This window comes from Herpailurus yagouaroundi, unplaced genomic scaffold (genome assembly GCF_014898765.1).
Source record: "Herpailurus yagouaroundi ecotype Mexico unplaced genomic scaffold, PumYag 182, whole genome shotgun sequence".
Taxonomy (NCBI): Eukaryota; Metazoa; Chordata; class Mammalia; order Carnivora; family Felidae; genus Herpailurus; species Herpailurus yagouaroundi.
In genome coordinates this window covers 60,364,772-60,386,376 of record NW_024412413.1, presented here as the reverse complement: position 1 = coordinate 60,386,376, position 21,605 = coordinate 60,364,772, and the positions used below count along the sequence as shown (strand labels likewise).

The window sequence follows — 21,605 nt, the reverse complement described above, 5'->3', positions numbered from 1 at the left end:
AGGGGGGGGGCAGGGAAAATTATTCACTCTTCTTGGAGCATGTCCCTGAGAGGCAGATTTATGGAGATGCCTCTCTAAGGACAAAGGATTGGCTGGCACCATTTCCCTCCCCCACCCTTTAGCATAAACACAGAGTCACCTGAGGGAAGCAGCTCAGCCTGGACACTGGCTACCTAACTTGCTTACACCAAGCTCCACCACCTGTACTCTGGTGGGACTGCCCTTCTCACTCAATCTTGCCTCAGCCCTAGTACAGAGGGCTCTCTCCCAAAAGACCAGCACATATCCCTGCACATGCCATGTTTCGCAACCAGAGAGTTCTGCAGGGCCTCAGTTCTGGTACAGTTGGTGTCAGTTCTCATTACACAAGAAGAGCAGAATACACCTAGTTAGAACTCACCACATTCAGGCCAGGGACCAAACACTGCCCATAGCAGGCATGGAGAGCCTCTGTAGATAACCAGCCTGAAGTATAGAGCAGCCAAACACAACAGCAGAGTGATGCACCACACACTGGAGATACTCCCTAAAGCACCAGACCCTGAGCACTACATTAACTCTTCTTCATAAAGCTATTACTTTCAGGAGCAGGAGACCTAACTGGCTTTTCTCACATACAAAAGAAGGCAGAGTCTTAGACAAAATTCCAAGATGGAGGAAATTATCCCAGGTCAAAGAACAAGATAAGGCCATGGCCAGAAGGTTGATGGAGAACTTAAAGCAATTATCATAAGGATACTCACCAAGCTTGAGAAAAGAATAGAAGACATCAGTGACATAAAAGAGGTAAAAAAAGAATCAGAGAAGAAGAATGCAATCTATGAGATTGGAAATAGGCTTGATGCAATGAACAGACTGGAAGAAGGAGAGGAATGAACTAGTGACCTAGAAGACAAAATAATGGAATACAAGGAAGCTGAATCAAAGACAGAAAGAAGAATTATGCAACACAAGAATAGAATTAGGGAACTCACTGACTCCATCAAACGTAATAACATTAGTATTATAGTCCCAGAAGAAAGGAGAGAAAAGGGGACAGAAAATTTATTTGAAGAAATAACAGCAGAAAACTTCCCTAAACTGGGGGAGGAAGCAGACATCCAGATCCAGGAGGCACAGAGAACTCCCATCAAAATCAACAAAGTAGGCCAACATCAAGAAATACTGTAATTACATTTGCAAAATATAGTGATAAAGAAAAAAATCTTAAAAGCAGCAAGACAAAAGAAGTCATTAACTTATCAGGGAAAATCCATAAGGCTAGCTGGAGATTTCTCAACAGAAACTTGGCAAGCTAGAAGGGAGTGGCATGATATATTCAAAGTGCTGAATGAGAAAAATCTGCAGCCAAGAATATGCAATCAAGCAAGGCTATCATTCAGAATAGAAGGAGAGATAAAGAGTTTCCCAGACAAACAAAAACTAAAGGACTTCATGACCACTAAACCAGCCCTGCAATAGTAAAGGGTACTTTTTGACTGCAAAGGAGAGACCAAAAGCAACAAAGACAAGAAAGGATCAGAGAAAATCTCCAGAAACAATGGAAAAACAAGTAATAAAATAGCAATAAATACATACTTTGTATTTATTACTTTGAATGTAATGGACTAAATGCTCCAATCAAAAGAGAGTGGGTGTCAGGGCACCTAGGTGGGTAAGTCAGTTGAGCATCCAATTCTTTTTTTTTTTTTTTTTAATTTTTTTTTCAACGTTTATTTATTTTTGGGACAGAGAGAGACAGAGCATGAACGGGGGAGGGGCAGAGAGAGAGGGAGACACAGAATTGGAAACAGGCTCCAGGCTCTGAGCCATCAGCCCAGAGCCCGACGCGGGGCTCAAACTCACGGACCCCAAGATCGTGACCTGGCTGAAGTCGGACGCTTAACCGACCGCGCCACCCAGGCGCCCCGAGCATCCAATTCTTTATTTCAGCTCAGGTCATGATCTCATGGTCTGTGAGACTGAGTCCTGCATCAGGCTCTGGGATGACAGCGTAGAGCCTGCTTGGGACTCTCTCTCTGCCTCTCTCTCTGCCCTTCCCCCCACCTCTCTCAAAATAAATAAATAAATAAATTTTAAATGAATAAATAAAACATGCTACTAAACTATAAATGGATCAACCAGGAAATCAAAGAGGAAATAAAAAGAATACATGGAAACATATGAAAATGAAAACACAATAGTCCAAACCTTTGGGATGCAGCGAAAGTGATCCTAAGAGGGAAATATATAACAATACAGTCCTACCTCAAGAAGCAAGAAAAATCTCAAATACACAACCTAACCTTACACCTAAAGGAGGCAGAAAATGAACAAATTAAGCCTTAAGCCAGCAGAAAGATGGAAATATTCAAAATTAGAGCAGAAATAAATTATATAGAAACTAAAGAACAATAGAACAGATCAATGAAACCAGGACCTGGTTCTTTGAGAAAAATAATAAAACTGACAAAACTCTAGCCAGACTCATCTAAAAGAATAGAGAAAAGACCCAAATAAATAAAATCACAAATGAGACAGGAGAAATCACAACCAACAACACAGAAATACAATTATAAGACAATATTATGAAAAAATATATGTTAACAAATTGAACAACCTGGAAAAAATGGACAAATTCCTAGAACCATATAAAAAAAGCTGAAAAGGGAAGAAACAGAAAATTTGAACAGACCAATAACCAGGAAAGAAATTGAATCACTAATCAAAAAAAACCTGACAAACAAAAGTCCAAGGCCAGATGGTTTCACTGGTGAATTCTACCAAACATTTAAAGAAAAGTTAATACCTATTCTTCTCAAACTATTCCAAAAATGCAAGAGGAAGGAAAAGTTTCAAAATCATTCTATGAGGCCAGCATTACCCTGATTCCAAAACCTGATAAAGACACCACAAGAAAGGAAAACTACAGGACAATATCTCTGATAAACACAGATGCAAAAAATCCTCAACAAAATACTAGCAAACCTAATGCAACAACACATTAAATATATCATTCAGGGTGCCTGAGGGGCTCGATCACTTGAATGTCTGACTCTTGTTTTCAGTTCAGGTCATGATCTCATGATTTGTGAGATCAAGCCCCACATCTGGCTCTGTGCTGACACAGCAGAGCCTACTTGGGATTCTCTCTCCCCCTCTCTCTATTCCTCTCCCATGCTCACACATGTGTGCACTATTTCTCTCTTTCCGTCTCTCTCTCTCTCCCTCTCTCAAAATAAATGAATAAACATGAAAATATTTTTAAATAATTTTTTTAAAAAAAAATCATTCACTACAATCAAGTGGGATTTATTCCTGGGTTGCACATGTGGTTCAATACTTGTCAATCAGGGATTCCTGGGTGGCTCAGTCAGTTAAGCGTCTGACTTCAGCTCAGGTCATGATCTTACAGCTCATGAGTTCAAGTCCTGCATCAGGCTCTGTGCTGACAGCTCAAAAGCCTGGAGCCTGCTTCGGATTCTGTCTCTCCCTCTCTCTCTGCCCTTCCCCTACTCGCTCTCTGTCTCTCTATCCTTCAAAAATAAATAAACATTAAAAAAAAATTTTAGGGGCGCCTGAGTGGCTCAGTCGGTTAAGCATCCGACTTCGGCTCAGGTCATGATCTCACAGTCCGTGAGTTCAAGCCCCACGTCGGGCTCTGTGCTGACAGCTCAGAGCCTGGAGCCTGTTTCCGATTCTGTGTCTCCCTCTCTCTCTGCCCCTCCCCCGTTCATGCTCTCTCTCTGTCCCAAAAATAAATAAATGTTGAAAAAAAAATTTTTTTAATTTTTTTTAAAAACATTTGTATGGCACAAAAACAGACACATAGACCAATGGAATCGAATAGAAACCCCAGAACTAGACCCACAAACGTATGGCCAACTAATCTTTGACAAAGCAGGAAAGAACATCCAATGGAAAAAAGACAGTCTCTTTAACAAATGGTGCTGGGAGAACTGGACAGCAACATGCAGAAGACTGAAACTAGACCACTTTCTCACACCATTCACAAAAATAAACTCAAAATGGATAAAGGACCTGAATGTGAGACAGGAAACCATCAAAACCCTAGAGGAGAAAGCAGGAAAAGACCTCTCTGACCTCAGCCGTAGCAATCTCTTACTCGACACATCCCCAAAGGCAAGGGAATTAAAAGCAAAAATGAACTACTGGGTCTTTATGAAGATAAAAAGCTTCTGCACAGCAAAGGAAACAACCAACAAAACTAAAAGGCAACCAATGGAATGGGAAAAGATATTTGCAAATGACATATCGGACAAAGGGCTAGTATCCCTAGCCCTTTAAAATCTATAAAGAGCTCACCAAACTCCGCACCCGAAAAACAAATAACCCAGTGAAGAAATGGGCAGAAAACATGAATACACACTTCTCTAAAGAAGACATCCGGATGGCCAACAGGCACATGAAAAGATGCTCAATGTCGCTCCTCATTAGGGAAATACAAATCAAAACCACACTCAGATATCACCTCATTCCAGTCAGAGTGGCCAAAATGAACAAATCAGGAGACTATAGATGCTGGCGAGGATGTGGAGAAACAGGAACCCTCTTGCACTGTTGGTGGGAATGCAAATTGGTGCAGCCACTCTGGAAAACAGTGTGGAGGTTCCTCAAAAAATTAAAAATACACCTACCCTATGACCCAGCACTGCTAGGAATTTACCCAAGGGATACAGTACTGATGCATAAGGGGCACTTGTACCCCAATGTTTATAGCAGCACTCTCAACAATAGCCAAATTATGGAAAGAGCCTAAATGCCCATCAACTGATGAATGGATAAAGAAATTGTGGTTTATATACACAATGGAGTACTACGTAGCAACGAGAAAGAATGAAATATGGCCCTTTGTAGCAACGTGGATGGAACTGAAGAATGTGATGCTAAGTGAAATAAGCCATACAGAGAAAGACAGATACCATATGTTTTCACTCTTATGTGGATCCTGAGAAACTTAACAGAAACCCATGGGAGACGGGAAGGAAAAAAAAAAAAAAAAGATGTTAGAGTGGAAGACAGCCAAAGCATAAGAGACTCTTAAAAACTGAGAACATGGGGCGCCTGGGTGGCGCAGTCAGTTAAGCATCCGATTTCAGCCAGGTCACGATCTCGCAGTCCGGGAGTTCAAGCCCCGCGTCAGGCTCTGGGCTGATGGCTCAGAGCCTGGAGCCTGTTTCTGATTCTGTGTCTCCCTCTCTCTCTGCCCCTCCCCCATTTATGCTCTGTCTCTCTCTGTCCGAAAAATAAATAAACGTTGAAAAAAAAAATTTTTTTTTAAACTGAGAACAAACTGAGGGTTGATGGGGGGTGGGAGGGAGGGGTGGGTGATGGGTATTGAGGAAGGCACCTTTTGGGATGAGCACTGGGTGTTGAATGGAAACCAATTTGACAATAAACTTCACATATTGAAAAAAAAGATAAACAAAATACTTTTCACATGCTAAAAAAATAAAAATAAATTAAAAAAATAAAAAATAAAAACATTTGTAAATCTATCAATGTGATACATCACATTAGTATAAGAAAGGTTGAGAACCATATGATCCTCTCAATAGATGCAGAAAAAGCATTTGACAAAGTACAACATCCATTCGTGATTAAAAAAACCCTCAACAAAGTAGGATTTAGAGGAAACATACCTCAACATAATAAAGACCTTATAGGAAAAACACACAGTCAACATCATCCTAAATGTGGAAAAACTGAGAGCTTTTCTCCTAAGGTCAGGAACAAGACAAGAATGTCCACTCTCAACACTTGTATCCAACATAGTACTGGAAGCCACAGCCATAGCAATAAGACAACAAAAACTAATAAAGGTATCCAAATCAGCAAACAAGAAGTATTGACAGATAACATGATACTATCTATAGAAAACCCTAAAGAATCCACCAAAAAACTGCTGGAACTCATAAATGAATTGGGCAAAGTCATAAGATACAAAATCAACATACAGAAATCTGTTGCACTTTTATACACCAATAATAAAGTGGCAGAACAAGAAATCAAGGTATCAATCCCACTTACAATCGCAACAAAAATAAGATACCTAGCAATAAACCTAATGAAAGAGGTTAAAGACCTGTACTCTGAAAACTATAAAACATGGATGAAAGATTGAAGATGACACAAAGAAATGGAAAGACATTCCATGCTCATGGATTAGAAGAACAAATATTGTTAAAATGTCTATACTACCCAAAGCAATCTATACATTTAATGTAATCCCTATAAAAATACCAGAAGTGGGGCGCCTGGGTGGCGCAGTCGGTTGGGCGTCCGACTTCAGCCAGGTCGCGATCTCGCGGTCCGTGAGTTCGAGCCCCGCGTCAGGCTCTGGGCTGATGGCTCGGAGCCTGGAGCCTGTTTCCGATTCTGTGTCTCCCTCCCTCTCTGCCCCTCCCCCATTCGTGCTCTGTCTCTCTCTGTCCCAAAAATAAATAAACGTTGGAAAAAAAATTTTTTTTTTTTTAATAAATAAATAAAAATACCAGAAGTATTTTTCTCAGAGGTAGAACAAACAATCCTAAAATTTGTATGGAACCACAAAAGACCCCAAAGAGCCAAACCACACTTAGAAAAACAGAGATGGAGGCATAACAATTCTGGACTTCAAGTTATATTACAAACCTATCATAATTGGGGTACCTGGATGGCTCAGTCAGTTAAGTGTCTGACTCTTGATTTCAGCTCAGGTCATGATCTCACAGTTCATGGGTTTGGGCCCCACGTTGGGCTCTGTGCTGACAGTGTGGAGCCTGCTTGGGATTCTCTGTCTCCTGATCTCTCTCTCTGACCCTCCCACACCGCATGCACAATCTTTCTCAAAAATAAATAAACTTTAAAAATAAAAAGAATGAAACAAAGCTGTCATAATCAAAACAGTATGGCACTGGCACAAAATAGGAACAATAGGTCAATACAACAGAATAGAAAACCCAGAAATAAACCCACAACTCTATGGTCAATTAATCTTTGACAAAGCAGGAAAGAATATCCAATGGGGGAAAATGTCTCTTCAACAAATGGTATTGGGAAAACTGGACAGCAACAGGCAAAAAAATTAAAATGGACCACTTTCTTACACCATACAAATATTTGAAAATAATTTCAAAATGGATTGAAGACCTAAATGTGAAACATGAAACCATAAAAATTCTAGAAGAAAACACAGCAGTAATTTCTTTGACATAGGCCATAACAACTTCTTTCTAGAAATGTGTGTAATTTTTTTAGCAACTGTACTTCAATAAGGCTTTTTTAAGCTTCAAATTAAATGAAAAGTTTAAATTTCATGGAAGGATTAAATAATTTTAAAATGAAACAAACATAATCCATCAATACAATTTACTATATCAACAAAAAAATGTTTAAAATATATGATTATCTCAGTATATGCAGAAAATGCATAGTTAAATTTTTTGTTTTTTTCCAACGGTTATTTATTTATTTTTGGGACAGAGAGAGACAGAGCATGAACGGGGGAGGAGCAGAGAGAGAGGGAGACACAGAATCGGAAACAGGCTCCAGGCTCTGAGCCATCAGCCCAGAGCCTGACGCGACACTCGAACTCCCGGACCGCGAGATCGTGACCTGGCTGAAGTCAGACGCTTAACCGACTGCGCCACCCAGGCGCCCCGAAAATGCGTAGTTAAAATTCAACATACATTCATGATTTTTTTAACTCCTAGAAAATTAGAAAGAGAAGTAAATTTTTCAACTTAATATAAGGCCTCCATGAAAAAACAACAACTAACATTAATCTTAATGGGAAAAACTGAATGTCTTTCACCTAAGATTGGGAACAAGGCAATGTCCACTGTCACTACTCATATTCAACACTGTTATAGAAGTCCACTTATAAAAGTGGAATAAGACATGAAAAAATATTGGAAAGAAAGAAATAAAACTGTCTTATTTGTAGACTGCATGATCATCAACACAAAATTCCAAAGATTCTACAAAGGCTACTGGAACTAATAAGTGAATTTAGCAAGATCACAAAGTGCAAGTAAACATATAAAAATCAACTATATTTCTATATATTAACAATGAGCAATTACTGGAGTTTACAAGAAAGAGTACCAGAGACAAGACAGCTGTGTAAGTTCTCTGAAGATCTGCATACAGTCCCCTTGAGTCATCACTGAGTACTAATCAGCAAATGTATATAATGAAACTACCCAAGGTTTGATCTAGGCTTCTCTGGCTTCTTTCTGTATGAACCAAGAAGACATCTAGCTAACCCCCAAAACAAAGATCCCTGAAGCCATCTCCCTAAGGCAAAGACAACAGGTCTTTTTTTGTAGCTACAGAGACTTATTAATGAATTCCCATGCCTTCCTTGAGGGCACTTCCATTAGTTCCCTAGAAGCTAGACACAGCTTCAGGGTGAGCAGGCAAAAAGGAAACTGGAATTTCAGATGGAATCATGAAGGGTATAGAAAAGGTGGACAGAAACCTGTTCACAATATTCTAGAATATGAGAAATATAGGGAAGCTTCTCAAAGCTTGAAAACAACGAAATTAAGACAAATCAAAAGACATCTAATATATAGACACATATTCATGATCTTAACAGCTAGAAATTGTTGGTAAAAACTGAAAAACTAAACCCAAAATCTATAAAGAACTCACCAAACTCAACACCCAAAACACAAGAAATGGGCAGAGGACATGAATAGACACTTTTCCAAAGAAGACATCCAGATGGCCAACAGACAAATGAAAAGCTGCTCAACATGACTCATCATCAGGGAAATACAAATCAAAACCACACTGAGATACCACTTTACACCAGTCAGAGTGGCTAAAATTAACAATTCAGGAAACAACAGATGCTGGTGAGGATGTGGAGAAACAGGAACCCTCCTGCACTGTTGGTGAAAATGCAAATTGGTGCAGCCACTCTGGAAAACAGTATGAAGGTTTCACAAAAAATTAAAAATAAAATTATCCTACAACTGAGCAACTGCACTTCTAGGAATTTATTCAAAGGACACAGGAGTGCTGATTCATAGGAGCACTTGTACCCCAATGTTTACAGCAGCACTTTCAACAACAGCCAAATTATGGAAAGAGACCAAATGTCCATCAACTGATGAATGGATAAAGAAGATGTGGTTTTACATACAATGGAATACTACTTGGCAATGAGAAAGAATGAAATCCTGCCATTTGCAACAACGTGGATGGCACTGGAGTGTATTATGCTAAGTGAAATAAGTCAGTCACAGAAAGACAGATATCATATGTTTTCACTCATAGGTGGAACTTGACAAACTTAACAGAAGACCATGGGAGAAGGGAAGGAGAAAAAATAGTTTCAAATAGAGAGGGAGGCAAACCATAAAAGACTCTTAAATACAGAGAACAGACTGAAGGTTGATGGGGGGTGGGAGGCAAGGGAAGGGGGAAATGGGTGATGGGCATGGAGGAAGGCACTTGTTGGGATGAGCACTGGGTATTGTATGTAAGCAATGAATCATGGGCATCTACCCTCAAAACCATATATATACATTGTATATTACGTATGTATATATACAATGTATGTATATATACATTGTATGTTAGCTAACTTGACAAGAACTTATATTTAAAAATAATAATAAAATAAATCCTCACAAATAAAAATTCAGTAAAAAAAAAACTGAAAAACTAAGATTTCAGGAGAGGGAAAACAATTGTCCAAGGTCTCAGTGTTAATAACAGAACTAGACTAGATTCAAAGTCTTCTGATGTCTGATACAGAGGCATACCATGTCCACATCATGAAAAAGTACCCTTATTTAATGCCATGTCTGAGCATAATATTTGAGCAATACAATTTAAAATAAAATGAATATTGTGATCAGGTTGGACATATATGGCTATGCTTCAGGGCTAGCCAAAATTATAAGGATGACAAAGTTGTCTGATACCTTTTGACCTACTTACCAGTTCTCAAAAAAATTTATGAACAGAGAAAACAGACTCTTAACTATAGAGAACAGAGGGTTAGCGGGGGGGGGGGGCCCCCCCAGATGGTGAAATAGCCGATGGGAATTAAAAGTACACTTATAATGATAAGCATGGAAAACTGTACAGGACTGTTGAATCACTATATTGAACACCTGAAATGAATATAACACTGTATGTTAACTATACTGGAATTAAAATTTTAAGCTAAATTAAAAAAAACTACTAACAGTTATTACCAACTACATTATCAACAACTGATAGGGACACATATTCATTAGGAAGCAAGCTCTTAGGTAAGTATTTTGTCATCTTCTCGGGGGATTTTTGACAAATTGTCCTGCTTACAATTTGTGGCCAGAACAACTATATCCTGAGTAAATTAGTGAATTCTGATTACAAATTCCCCTGAGTACCACTTGGTTTTTTCCTAGCACTGATCCCCTGAGTCTGCAATAGAAGAGTCTAAGCAAATGTCTCTTTTCATTGAATGGAACCTGTTCAGAGCCTCTCACATGACCTAAAACTTCAGAACCTTAGATTCCAGAAGGAACCATGGACCATAGCACAAGGGGGAAGCTTCCAGCCCCACCTCAGACTTTCCCTGACCCTTCTGCTGCATGATTTGGATGTTGACTCAGTAACAGAATTTTGTCTTTGGATAGCTATTTTTTAGGATTGTTGCTGCCGTAAGGGAAGAAAAGGCTAGATACAAAAGAAGAATGGGTCAAGAAAAGATTTCTATGGAAATGTAATCCTGTGACTATTTGTACAGAGTTGCCTCCACATTTCGCTGCAAGTCTGAGCTCTTTTCATGAAACCACAGAGGACTTGCCAGACTGTACACTCCCTGCTCCCTCTTTGGGGGATCCTCAGAGGCCTGACAAGCTTGTGTTGTCCCTGGGCTGGTGAGTTCCTGAGGCCCCTTCTCAGATAACCAGTCACTGTGCAGAAAAGGAGGGAGCCACAGAGCATAGTTTCCCTTGTCAGAGCCCCGAAATGACCCAAGACCAAGGTTTCTGAATTACTAGGCAAATTGGCTACTGCTCCTATGAGCTTTCTTGTGCTCATTCTCAGAAGACAACAGGTTAAGAAATTTAAAAATAAAAAAAAAAAATTAAAAAAATAAAGCTAGAGGACAGTCCTCTCCAGAAAGAAAATGAGCCTCTTTGCAAACACTGGCTGCCTGTGGGAGAGGAGAGAGGCAACAGGTCCCTAGGCAAAAATTTTCTAAACTTTTCTAATTATATATCCCATCAGTGAAAACTTTTCAATGAAGTTGAGGAAGTATCACCAATATATGTGTATGTTAATTAATTTTTAAATTATTTACATATACAGATACATAAGTGTATAGTTTATGTTTTAAAACATAGACAGAACTTTTTTTTTTTCATGAAGTATAGTTGCCTGGCAATGTCATATTAGTCTCGAGTAAGACCTGAAACCATAAAACTCCTAAAAGAAAACATAGGTGGTAACCTCTTAGACATTGGTCTTACAATGTTTTTCTGGAGAAACAGACTTCTAATGAGCTAAAAATAAATTCCGTAGTTTAGCAACTTTAAGATATACATTTCAACATCTCTAAAACTAGAAAGCATCTCATGATCAATGGCATTTTAGCATGGGGTCATTGTCTAGTTGGGGTAGCATCTTTCCTTCTTAATGGCACATAAAATAATAGTGTGTCTCACACTAAATTGCACCTTAGATTTTATGAAATGGTGTAACTAGAAGGCTCTCATATCTACTGCGGTGAATCATCTGGCACACCCCACAATGTAGGTATCCCCCATATTTAAAGAGCAGTGAAAGGGACCAAGGTGGGGGGAGGTCTTGGGTCATTGGTCTCCAATTAAAAGGAGAGAAAATCCCTCATAAGAATGCCATAGATTTCTCCAAAGAAAAACCTCCTTTCTACTCAATAAAACAACACACCTAAGAGCCTCAGAGAATCTGATCAAGGCAAGGAAACACTCAAGAAGCTTCCACTTATTTTTTAGGTTCTCACCATGGCCCTAGGCCAATAGTTAATATCTGTGAAGTTTATCTTTCTTATCAAAAACTGGGTGCAATAAGCCTCACAGTATTTCATGTCTTGCCAGAACTGCCCTAGAAACCTTTATAGGTAACTATCATACCCCAGGGATCAGTATGAGAAAGGGGTCTGAGCACCTGATAGACAGTTTTTCAAAGAAGACATACATATGCCAAACAAATACATGAAAAGATGCCAACATCACTAATCATCAAGTAAATGTAAATCAAAACCACAATGATATGTCATCTCACACCTGTCAGGATGTCTACTATCAAAAAGACAAGAGGTAACAAGTACTGGTGAGAATGTGGAGAAAAGAGAACCATTGTGCACTGTTGACAGAAATGTAAATTTGCACAGCCACTATGGAAAACAGTGTAGAGGTTCCTCAAGAAATTAAAAATAGAACTACCATATGATCCAGCAATCCCACTTCTGGGTATATATCCAAGGGAAACAAAACCATTATCTCAAAGAGATCCCTGCACTCCCATGTTCATTACAACATTATTCACAGTATTCAAGGTATGGAAACAACCTAGTTGGCCATCAATGGATGAATGGATAAAGAAAATGTAATATATATAATGGACTATTATTTGGCCTCAAAAAAGAAGGCAGTCCTGCCACTTGCAATGACATAGATGAACTTGGAGGCCATTATACTATGTGAAATGAGCCAGACAAAGACAAATACTGTATGGTATCTTTTATATGTAGGATCTAAATAAAAAGTCAAACTCAAGGAAACAGAGTAGAATGGTGGTTACCATGGGCTGGGTGGGGGTAAATAGGGAGAGGTTGGTAGAAGTGTACAAGCTTTCAGTTATAAGATGAATAAGGTCTGAAGACCTAATGTATAACATAGTGACTGTCCGTGTCCCTTCTGCTAGCAGCTCTTGGTCTTTTGGCCATCCTGGTGGTTCCTGGAGGGGCCGGCTGCCTCGCTCCTAGCCTTGCGAACCCGGCCCAGGCCGCGGGGGGGGGGGGGGCGGGGGAGGCATCCTCTGGTACAGGAGGCTTCCGGAACCGGGCTGCACTTGCCAAAGCGCCGGCTCTGGCCCAGCTCCCTGCGTGGGAACTGGAAGGGGCCTCGGGGAGCAGACGAGCCCAGGCGCCATAGGTTTAGCAGACGTAGCCGTGTACTTCTCGCTGTAGGAGTGGGGGTGTCTGCGGCCTGCTCAGAGGGCCTGTAGCTGGACGTGGTGCCGGACACCTACAGTCATCTGGGCGCACTCGGTGAAGTCCCGCCTACTCGCCTGGGCCACCTCCCGGCCCACCCCGCCCACACTCGGGCTGGCACCCGCAGTGAGAGGCCCCAGGTCAGGAAGTCGGGACAGCAGGGGCGGCCTCCGCATGGCGTTTGCGTTCTCCCAGGGTTCCGAGGCACTAAGCCAGCCCTCACCTGGGTGGAGGAAGGGGCCGACCTGTGGGGCCCTGATGTCCGGGGTCCGGAGGTGGAAGAGTGTCTGACAGAAACAGACTCAGATTCCAGAAAAGGACGGGAAAGGACAAAGAGAAAGGACTGAGGCACTGGAGAAGATCCTTTCTGTGGAAGCTCAGCCTCCTGGGCTGAAGGCTCTGAAACACCCTTCCGCTGGGCTCCCTCAGAGCTTGGAGCGACCATCCAAGGCAACCCGCCGAGCTCACCCCCCACTCTGTGCCCACCCCGTCCCCAGAGCAGGCCAGCGTCACGGTTGCTACATGAGCGGAAGGAGTTTTGCCTGGCGCTCGGCCCTGGTGGCGCACCTGTGCACCCACACGGGCGAGAAGCCTTTCTGTAGCCCTGACTGTGGCAAGGGTTTTGGCCCTTTCTCCTCTCCGAGCAAGCACCGGGCCAGCTATGGCGAGAGCCGTCCTGCCGCTGCCTGGACCGTGGCCGGGCTTCCCCCAGCGCTCAGCCCTCACCACTCACCTACGGGTCCATGCTGACCAGAAGCCCTGCCGCCGTGATGACTGTGGCCGCTGCTTTAGCCGGAGCTCTGTCAGCTCCAAGCACCAGCGGGTCCACGGCAGCGAGACTCCCTTCCAGTGCGAGGACTGTGGCCGCGCCACTGCCCATGCGTCAGACCTTCGGCGTCACGTGCGCACGCACACCGGAGACAAGCCCTACCCATGCCCAGACTGCGGGCGCTGCTTCTTCAGAGCTCAGAAATGGCGGCGCATCGGTGGACCCACAGCGGACCACCCCTACCTCTGTCCTCAACGTGGCAGGCGCTTTGGCCAGAAGTCGGCCGTGGCCAAGCACCAGTGGGTCCATAGGCCTGGTGCCAGGAGACCCAGAGGCCAGGGTGCCAGTGGGTTGCCTGTGCCCCTGGCCCCTGGCCACGGGGACCTGGACCCACCTGTGGGCTTCCAACACTACCCAGAAATATACCAGGAGTGTGGGTGATGGTCTCAAAGGTTGCAAGCCCAAGGGTGGAGATCTAGACGTTGCCTGAGGCCCAGGCTGGGCTCAGGGGCCTGAACCTCTGTGGCGGCTCCAGGGAAGTCACAGAACTCTGGACAAGAGGTGGACCTGGGGGATGAGGACCATCTTACCTTACGCCTTCACACGCTGGATCTGCTGACACCTTGCTCCCACCTGTCCCAGACTCTAGAATCCCCCTTTGCCGAATTAAGACGTGAGGTAAGCACCTTCACAAGACAACCCCTGTGGGGACGGAAAAGCTGTTTCTCAGCTTAGACAAGAGGACTGAAGTAGAAAAGAACTTTGTTTTATCCATTGTCCTTTTAGTGCAGAAATTGAAAACTGGTGGCCATGTACTGAATCTGGCTTGCAGCAACCTTTTAAACATTATTTTGGGCCCAACCAGCATTTTAAAATGTTACAAATTACTGGTTAAGATTTAAAAAGATATTTCTTTCACACATAGGTTTCTGGCCTCTTCAAAGGTTTGGCAACTTGATCTGAGCTGAGGGACAGCTGCCCACCACTCCATATCCGCTCCTGTCCAATGTCAGCTGGCACTTGTCATTGTCCATGTCTCTGGTAAAGCAGGCGCTCTCCATCTGGCATTTTCCCCTCATTTACGTGACCTGTTTGGCTCCTATATTCATTTGGGTTTGCACTCTGGTGTACAACATTCATGTTTTCCTGAATCAGGGATTCAGGTAGACAGCATATATGTGAAAGGGTGGCAGGAGAGAAGTAAAAGCAGACTTTATTTAAAAAAAAAAAAAAAAAAAGACCATAGACTATAGTGGATAATACTGTATTGTGTAATTGAAATTTCTTAAGGGAATAGAACTTAAATGTTCTCAACAAAAACAAAAAAAAAAAATGCTTAATATGTGAGGTGATGGATGTGCTAATTAACTGTGGGGTCCTTTCACGATGTATACATATATCAAATCATCATAATGTATACTTTAAATATCTTACAATTTTATTTATAAATTATACCTCGATATATCTGGGGGTGGGGGAAGGGAAGGGAGTCTGAGTAATAAGACAAATAAGACACCCCCTCTCTTCCAGTAATTTACAATCCAGATGCAAATGTCAGACAACTTTTAATAAGGGTTCAATGTAAGCAAACAGCAAGGTAAGTGAAAAATGCTTCTTATTCCAAAATATATGCTACATATGCAAGCAATGCTTTAAGAAGTAGAAAATTTTGTTGTGAAACCGAGAGTTGATGGAAGGTAGTGGGTGGGAGATGGGCTAAATGGGTGATGGGTATTAAGGAGAGCACTTGTCAGGGCACCTGGTGGCTAAGTCAGTTACGCATCTAACTTCAGCTCAAGTCATGATCTCACAGTTTGTGGGTTCAAGCCCTGCATCAGGCTCTGTGCTGACAGCTCAGAGCCTGGAGCCTGCTTCGGATTCTGTGTCTCCCTCTGTCTCTGCCCCTCCCCGACTTGTTCTCTGTCCTCTCTGTCTCTCAAAAATAAATAAACATTTAAAAATTAAAAAAAAAAAAAAGGAGGGCACTTGTGTTGAGCACTGGGTGTTATATGCAAATGATGATTCACTAAACTCTACCCCTGAAAACAATAATACACTGTATATTAACTAACTAGAACTTAAATAAAAAATTTGAAGGAAAAAAATTTTTTGTTGTGAATACAGATCTGAGAAGACCAGTGCATCTACTGATAAGGGAAAGGTAAGTGCTGAGCAGATGAACAAAAAGCAGTCCCTAAGCTCAAGATGTTTGTGGCCTGGCAGGGAAGACAGGTTCTATCCTACATCACTGACTCTACAGAAATATAACAGAGGCACAAATTATGTGTTACCAGAGCTGGGAGAAAGCAGAAGAATCAGCAGGCCTACAGGAAAGGCCTCATGTAAGAGGTCACACTTAGACTGGATCTTGAAGGATGAATAGGTGTTTGCCAGTTCTAAAGAGAACTGGGGGAAGAGCAGAGAATTCTTTGTAGCCTTTTTCAGAGCAAATAAAAGAAATAAAAGAGGAAAGAAATAAGGAAAGGAGAGGGAAAAGTCACTGACATTCAATAATACCTCAAAGATTCTGAAAGATCTAGGCTGATTTCTGACTAGGGAAGAGTCTCCAGAAGCTTCTGCTCTGCTTCCCTGAATCTATAGGGAGACAGTGGACAGGTAAAAGAATGATGCACTTTAGGAGAGATTTTCATCTTCTTCATCCTAATTTCTGATGCTCCTATCTGCCCAGGTTGCACATTTCTGGAAAGGGCTGAGGCCCACAATGGCCAATCAGACCATAGTGACTGAGTTCTTCCTCCAAGGCCTGACAGACACCAAAGAGCTTCAGGTGGCAGTTTTCCTGCTCCTGCTGCTTGCCTACCTTGTGACTGTCTCTGGAAACCTGGTTGTCATCAGCCTGACCTTGCTGGACACACGCCTGCAAACCCCTATGTACTTCTTCCTCCGGAATCTGTCCTGCCTAGAAATTTGGTTCCAAACCGTCATCGTGCCCAAGATGTTGCTCAACATTGCCACAGGGACCAAGACCATCAGTTTTGCTGGCTGCATTACTCAGGACTTTTTCCACATCTTCCTGGGGGCTACAGAGTTCCTCCTCCTCACAGCCATGGCCTATGACCGGTATATTGCCATCTGCCAGCCCCTCCACTACCCCATCCTCATGAGCAACAGAGTCTGCACACAGCTTATCCTCACCTGCTGGCTGGCAGGATTCTTCTTCATCATAGTGCCTGTCATCCTGACCAGTCAGCTTCCATTCTGTGACACCCACATCAACCACTTCTTCTGCGACTATACGCCTCTAATGGAGGTGGTGTGCAGTGGGCCACAGGTGTTAGAAATGGTGGATTTTACCCTGGCCGTGGTGGCACTGGTCAGCACTCTAGTGCTGATCACCATATCCTATGTCCAGATCATCCGGACAATTGTCAGGATCCCCTCGGTCCAAGAGAGAAAGAAAGCTTTCTCCACCTGTTCCTCCCATATCATTGTGGTCACCCTGTGCTATGGCAGCTGCTTCTTCATGTATGTGAAGCCCTCTCCTGGCAAGGGGGTTGATTTCAACAAAGGAGTGTCCCTAATCAATACAATTATTGCCCCCCTCTTGAATCCCTTTATCTACACTCTCAGGAACCAACAAGTTAAGCAAGTAGTGAAAGACCTGATCAGGAAAATGGCATGGCTCCAAAATAAATGACAGCCCTACAAGTCACCTTCCAGGGAAATAGGACTCTCCTCCCCAGAGTCCAAGAATTCTACAAAAAAGTATTCTCAAGGTTAAGCTTTCATGAATACTTTCTTCAAAATCCTCAAAGCTTTTCCAGCTTCCATCCATTCCCTGGTCCCAAAGCCACACCCGTATTTTAGGTATTTGTTATGTCAGCACCCCACTTCCAGGTACCAAAATATGTATTAATTACCTATTGCCCCTTAATGACTTACACACAAAACCTAGTGGCGTAAAACAACAAACATTTGTCATCTCATAGCTTCAGTGGGCCAGAACCTGGGTGATTAGATCAGTAACTGCTGCTTAAGGTGACTCAAGAGATTGTAGTCAGGCTGTCAACCAGGGCTGTGGCCTCATCGAAAGTCATGATTGAGGGCGCATGTGCATCCAAGTTCACTCACTTGGTTGTCAGTAGAAATATCCCTGTGGGACCAAAACCAATGCTCCCTATAGACCAGGCAGGGAGGTGAAGAAAAAAGAAAGAAAAGTAAGACTGGGTCAAGAGTCTGAACAGGGACCACTCAAAAACATAGTAGTTTCAGGGCTATGCAGTCCTGGGTGACTCAGTCAGTTAAGCATCCAACTTCGGCTCAGGTCATGATCTCACGGTTCATGGGTTTGAGCCTCACATCGGGCTCTGTGCTTACAGCTCAGAGCCTGGAGCCTGTTTCAGATTCTGTGTCTCCCTCTGTCTCTCTGCCTCCCCTGCTTGTCTTCTGTCTCTCTCTCTCTCTCTCTCTCAAAAATAAATAAACATTAAAAAAATTATCTAAGTAAAAACACAGTAGTGTCCCCCAATGGCAAATCTAAATGTCCCTCTGTATGAAGAGGCAGCTCTGAAACTCCAGGAAGACAGGGTATTAACCAGACATCAAGGGAAAATTTGAGTTGCACACACAGTCACAGACTTCAGACTCCAGCTACATCATCATATGCACCACTGCTAGACTTCCAGAGCTTAGGCCTCACTCACCCTCCTGACCTTTCCCCACATCCCTTATGCCAAGTTCACCACATTCACCCCACTGTCAGCCTCCTCTTTCTCTGCTCCCAAGATAGCTTTATCCTAAAGGAACAGGAAGCCCCCAGACCTGGCCTGTTCTGGCTTCATGCCTCCCCCTTCAATCCTGGCCTTCACGGCTGCTCAGGAATCTCTTTCCTCGCCTCTGAAATCCCTGACAAAAGTCCTTGGGGGACAATATTTCTGTCTTCAATCATGATCCCTTCCCTTTCCCACTCTTTCTCTCCTTGGTCAGCTCATTACATAATTTTCAGAAAAGCATGAAGCTGTGCAGCCTAAGCCCAGAAAAATTCACTCCCTTCACCTCAGTGTATCTCTGGCTCTGCATCTGCTTTCTCATCCTTGCCTCCTCTTTCAAAGGAGAGGGGTCTCTGGATCTCTGTTACCTCAAAAGATGCAACATGGTGCCAGGGGTATTAAAAACAACATAAGAGCGCCTGGGTGGCTCAGCTGGTTAAGCATCCAACTCTTTATTTGGGCTCAGGTAATGATCTCATGGTTCATGAGATCGAGCCCCACATCGGGCTCTGTGCTGACAACATGGAGCTGTTTGGGATTCTCTCTCTCCCTCTCTCTCTGCCCCTCCCCTGTTCACCCTCTCTCTACCTCTCTCTCAAAACAAATAAACATTCTTTTCAAAAAAGAACACAAATTCTCAAGCTAAGCAGGCCTTTATTTAGACCCTACTTCTCCTGGTTTCTAGTTTATGTGGCCTTGAGCCTGGGTTCCCTCTTCTAAAAAATAGTCTGCAATAGAAAATATTTGATGCTTCTAGCCCTTTTCTTTCCCTCCCCAGCCCCTCACAGCTGGTCTTTCACCAGCTTTTGCTCACTTGCCTCCACCATGCTGCTTCTTTTGAGGTAATAGGTATGCAGAAATACCCACTCCTCTGAGAGGGGTTGGTTCCCCAAACTAGCTCCAAATCATTCCCATTTGTATTCATAGTACCACCATCCTTTCACTTTTGAGGCTAGACATCTCTTTTTTTTAATATTTATTTATTTTAGGGAGAGCACAAGAGAGGGAGGGCAGAGAGAGGAAGACAGATGATCCAAAGTGGGCTCTGCACTGACAGGCTTACAGCAGAGAGCCCGATGTGGGGCTCAGACTCAAAAACAGTGAGATCACGACCTGAGCCAAACTCGGATGCTCAGCTGACTGAGTCACCCAGGTGCCCTGGGCTAGACATCTTGAAGCCATCACTAAACCTTCCCTGCAATCTGTCGCCTACCCCTGCTGTCTCCTCCCTCAAAATGGTACTCAGATTCACTCTACTCCTGTATTTCAACACTGCACATAGGCCACATGTCAAATACGACCATCAGAGACTGCTAGAGATAGTCTCACAGTCTTTGCTTTCCTACAGCCACTTTCTTTGGTAAGACCCTCCCACATTGACTCTGGGTTTGGCCATGTGGCTTGCTTCAGACATTGTGACACTAGCAATCATTATGCAAGCAGAACTTCCAAAAGCCTTTGAAACCCTCTGACTCCCATGTGAGCAAGCCTGGGCTGTCCTACTAGATGATAAAAGACCCAAGACCTCTTTGCCACCATCACTTTTGCTGATACTAATCACATACACACACACACACACACACACACACACACACACACACAGTGCACAGGTGGCCAGGTGGCCAGCAGCCATCTGGGGATGCATGAATGAGCCCATCAAAGATCAACAGAAGAACCACCCAAATGAGCCCAGCCCAAGCAGCCAACCCACAGAATCATGAACTAAATAAATGTGGTTGTTTTAAGTCACTAAGAGTTCAAATGGTTTATTACTCAACAAAAATTAACCAGTACACAAACCAAAAGTAAACATACATGGTAAACGTATGTTGTGTGCCGGTTAAGGATCCAAGATTAACAAGTGAGTTGAAGTTGGCTTGGTCAGGTCAGGAAAGAGAACTTCATCTCTTCTCATCCATGGCTATTGGCCAGAGAAAGTTACCCAGAAATAGGCCCTAAACAGAAGACATACTGAGGCAAAATTATTTACTTTTCTTCTGGGACATTCCATGTCCTCATCACAGGTAATCTGGCCCCTAAAGTAAGACTTGGATGGGAATGTTGGCCCAGTAGACTTTGAAAATCTTATCCCAAGGAATCTGATTTGAACATTATCTGTATGAAATGAGATTTTAAAGTTTCCCAGAAAGGGTGCCTGTGTGGCTCAGTCAGTTAAGCTTCTGACTTCAGCTCAGGTCATGATCTCAGTTTGTGAGTTCCAGCCCCACGTCAAGCTCTGTGCTGACAGCTCCTAGCCTGGAGCCTGCTTCAGATTCTATATCTCCCTCTCTCTCTGTCCCTCTCCCACTGGTACTCTGTGTGTATCTCTTTCAAAAATAAATAAACATTTTTTTAAAAAATTTTAATGAAGTTTCACAGAAAGCTCAGAAACCACGTGGAGCCTCAAGTCCCCACACTCTTGTCAGGAGCATTTCTGGGACACCCTTTTCCAGGGACTCTGTCCCCAGAGAATAAAAATTCTCACATGAAGGCCATGGTCTGCAAGAGAGACCTGGAGCTACCCAGGCTGAGTGTGTGGGTAGCTGTGGAAAACAGACAGGAGAAAGATGTGCTGATTCACTCATTTCTCAACCTGTATCAGTCTTAACTGAATGTAGCCCTTCCCCTGGTCCACACCTAGTAAAGACACAATTTATGAGCCAAGTCCAAAGCAGACAAATGCTTTGTGTGCTCACAATGTGCTCTCATCTTAAGCACCAGCATACTGTACTAGGACTTCATAAATTCATCCCACCTTCTGCTTCAAAGTTATTAGGATAATTCCTTTGTGAGGCCCCCCACCAGAACTGTGGAATGAGGAGAGATATTGAAGACCCAGGTCGCCACTTAGAACGTATACAAGCCCATGAAACCAGATTCTCAAGGCGTGGAACCAATATTCCAGAGACAATCAGGGAAA

At 42.9% G+C, this 21,605-nt stretch overlaps 1 protein-coding gene and 1 pseudogene across 1 annotated transcript; both read left to right on the top strand.

Annotated features, from left to right (window-relative positions):
- The window catches only part of LOC121040089 (zinc finger protein 764-like), a 15,791-nt pseudogene extending 1,395 nt beyond the window's left edge, over positions 1-14,396 (top strand).
- A 2,281-nt stretch (positions 14,397-16,677) lies between these two features.
- LOC121040088 (olfactory receptor 2AP1-like) lies at positions 16,678-17,613 on the top strand. The gene has a single exon (XM_040490434.1). The coding sequence runs from the start codon at positions 16,678-16,680 to the stop codon at positions 17,611-17,613; it is 936 nt and encodes a 311-aa protein (XP_040346368.1).
- The last annotated feature ends 3,992 nt before the right edge of the window (positions 17,614-21,605 follow it).

Coding starts and splice junctions, on each gene's coding strand:
- LOC121040088 (XM_040490434.1), top strand. CDS start 16,678: ATGGCCAATCAGACCATAGTGACTGAGTTCTTCCTCCAAGGCCTGACA.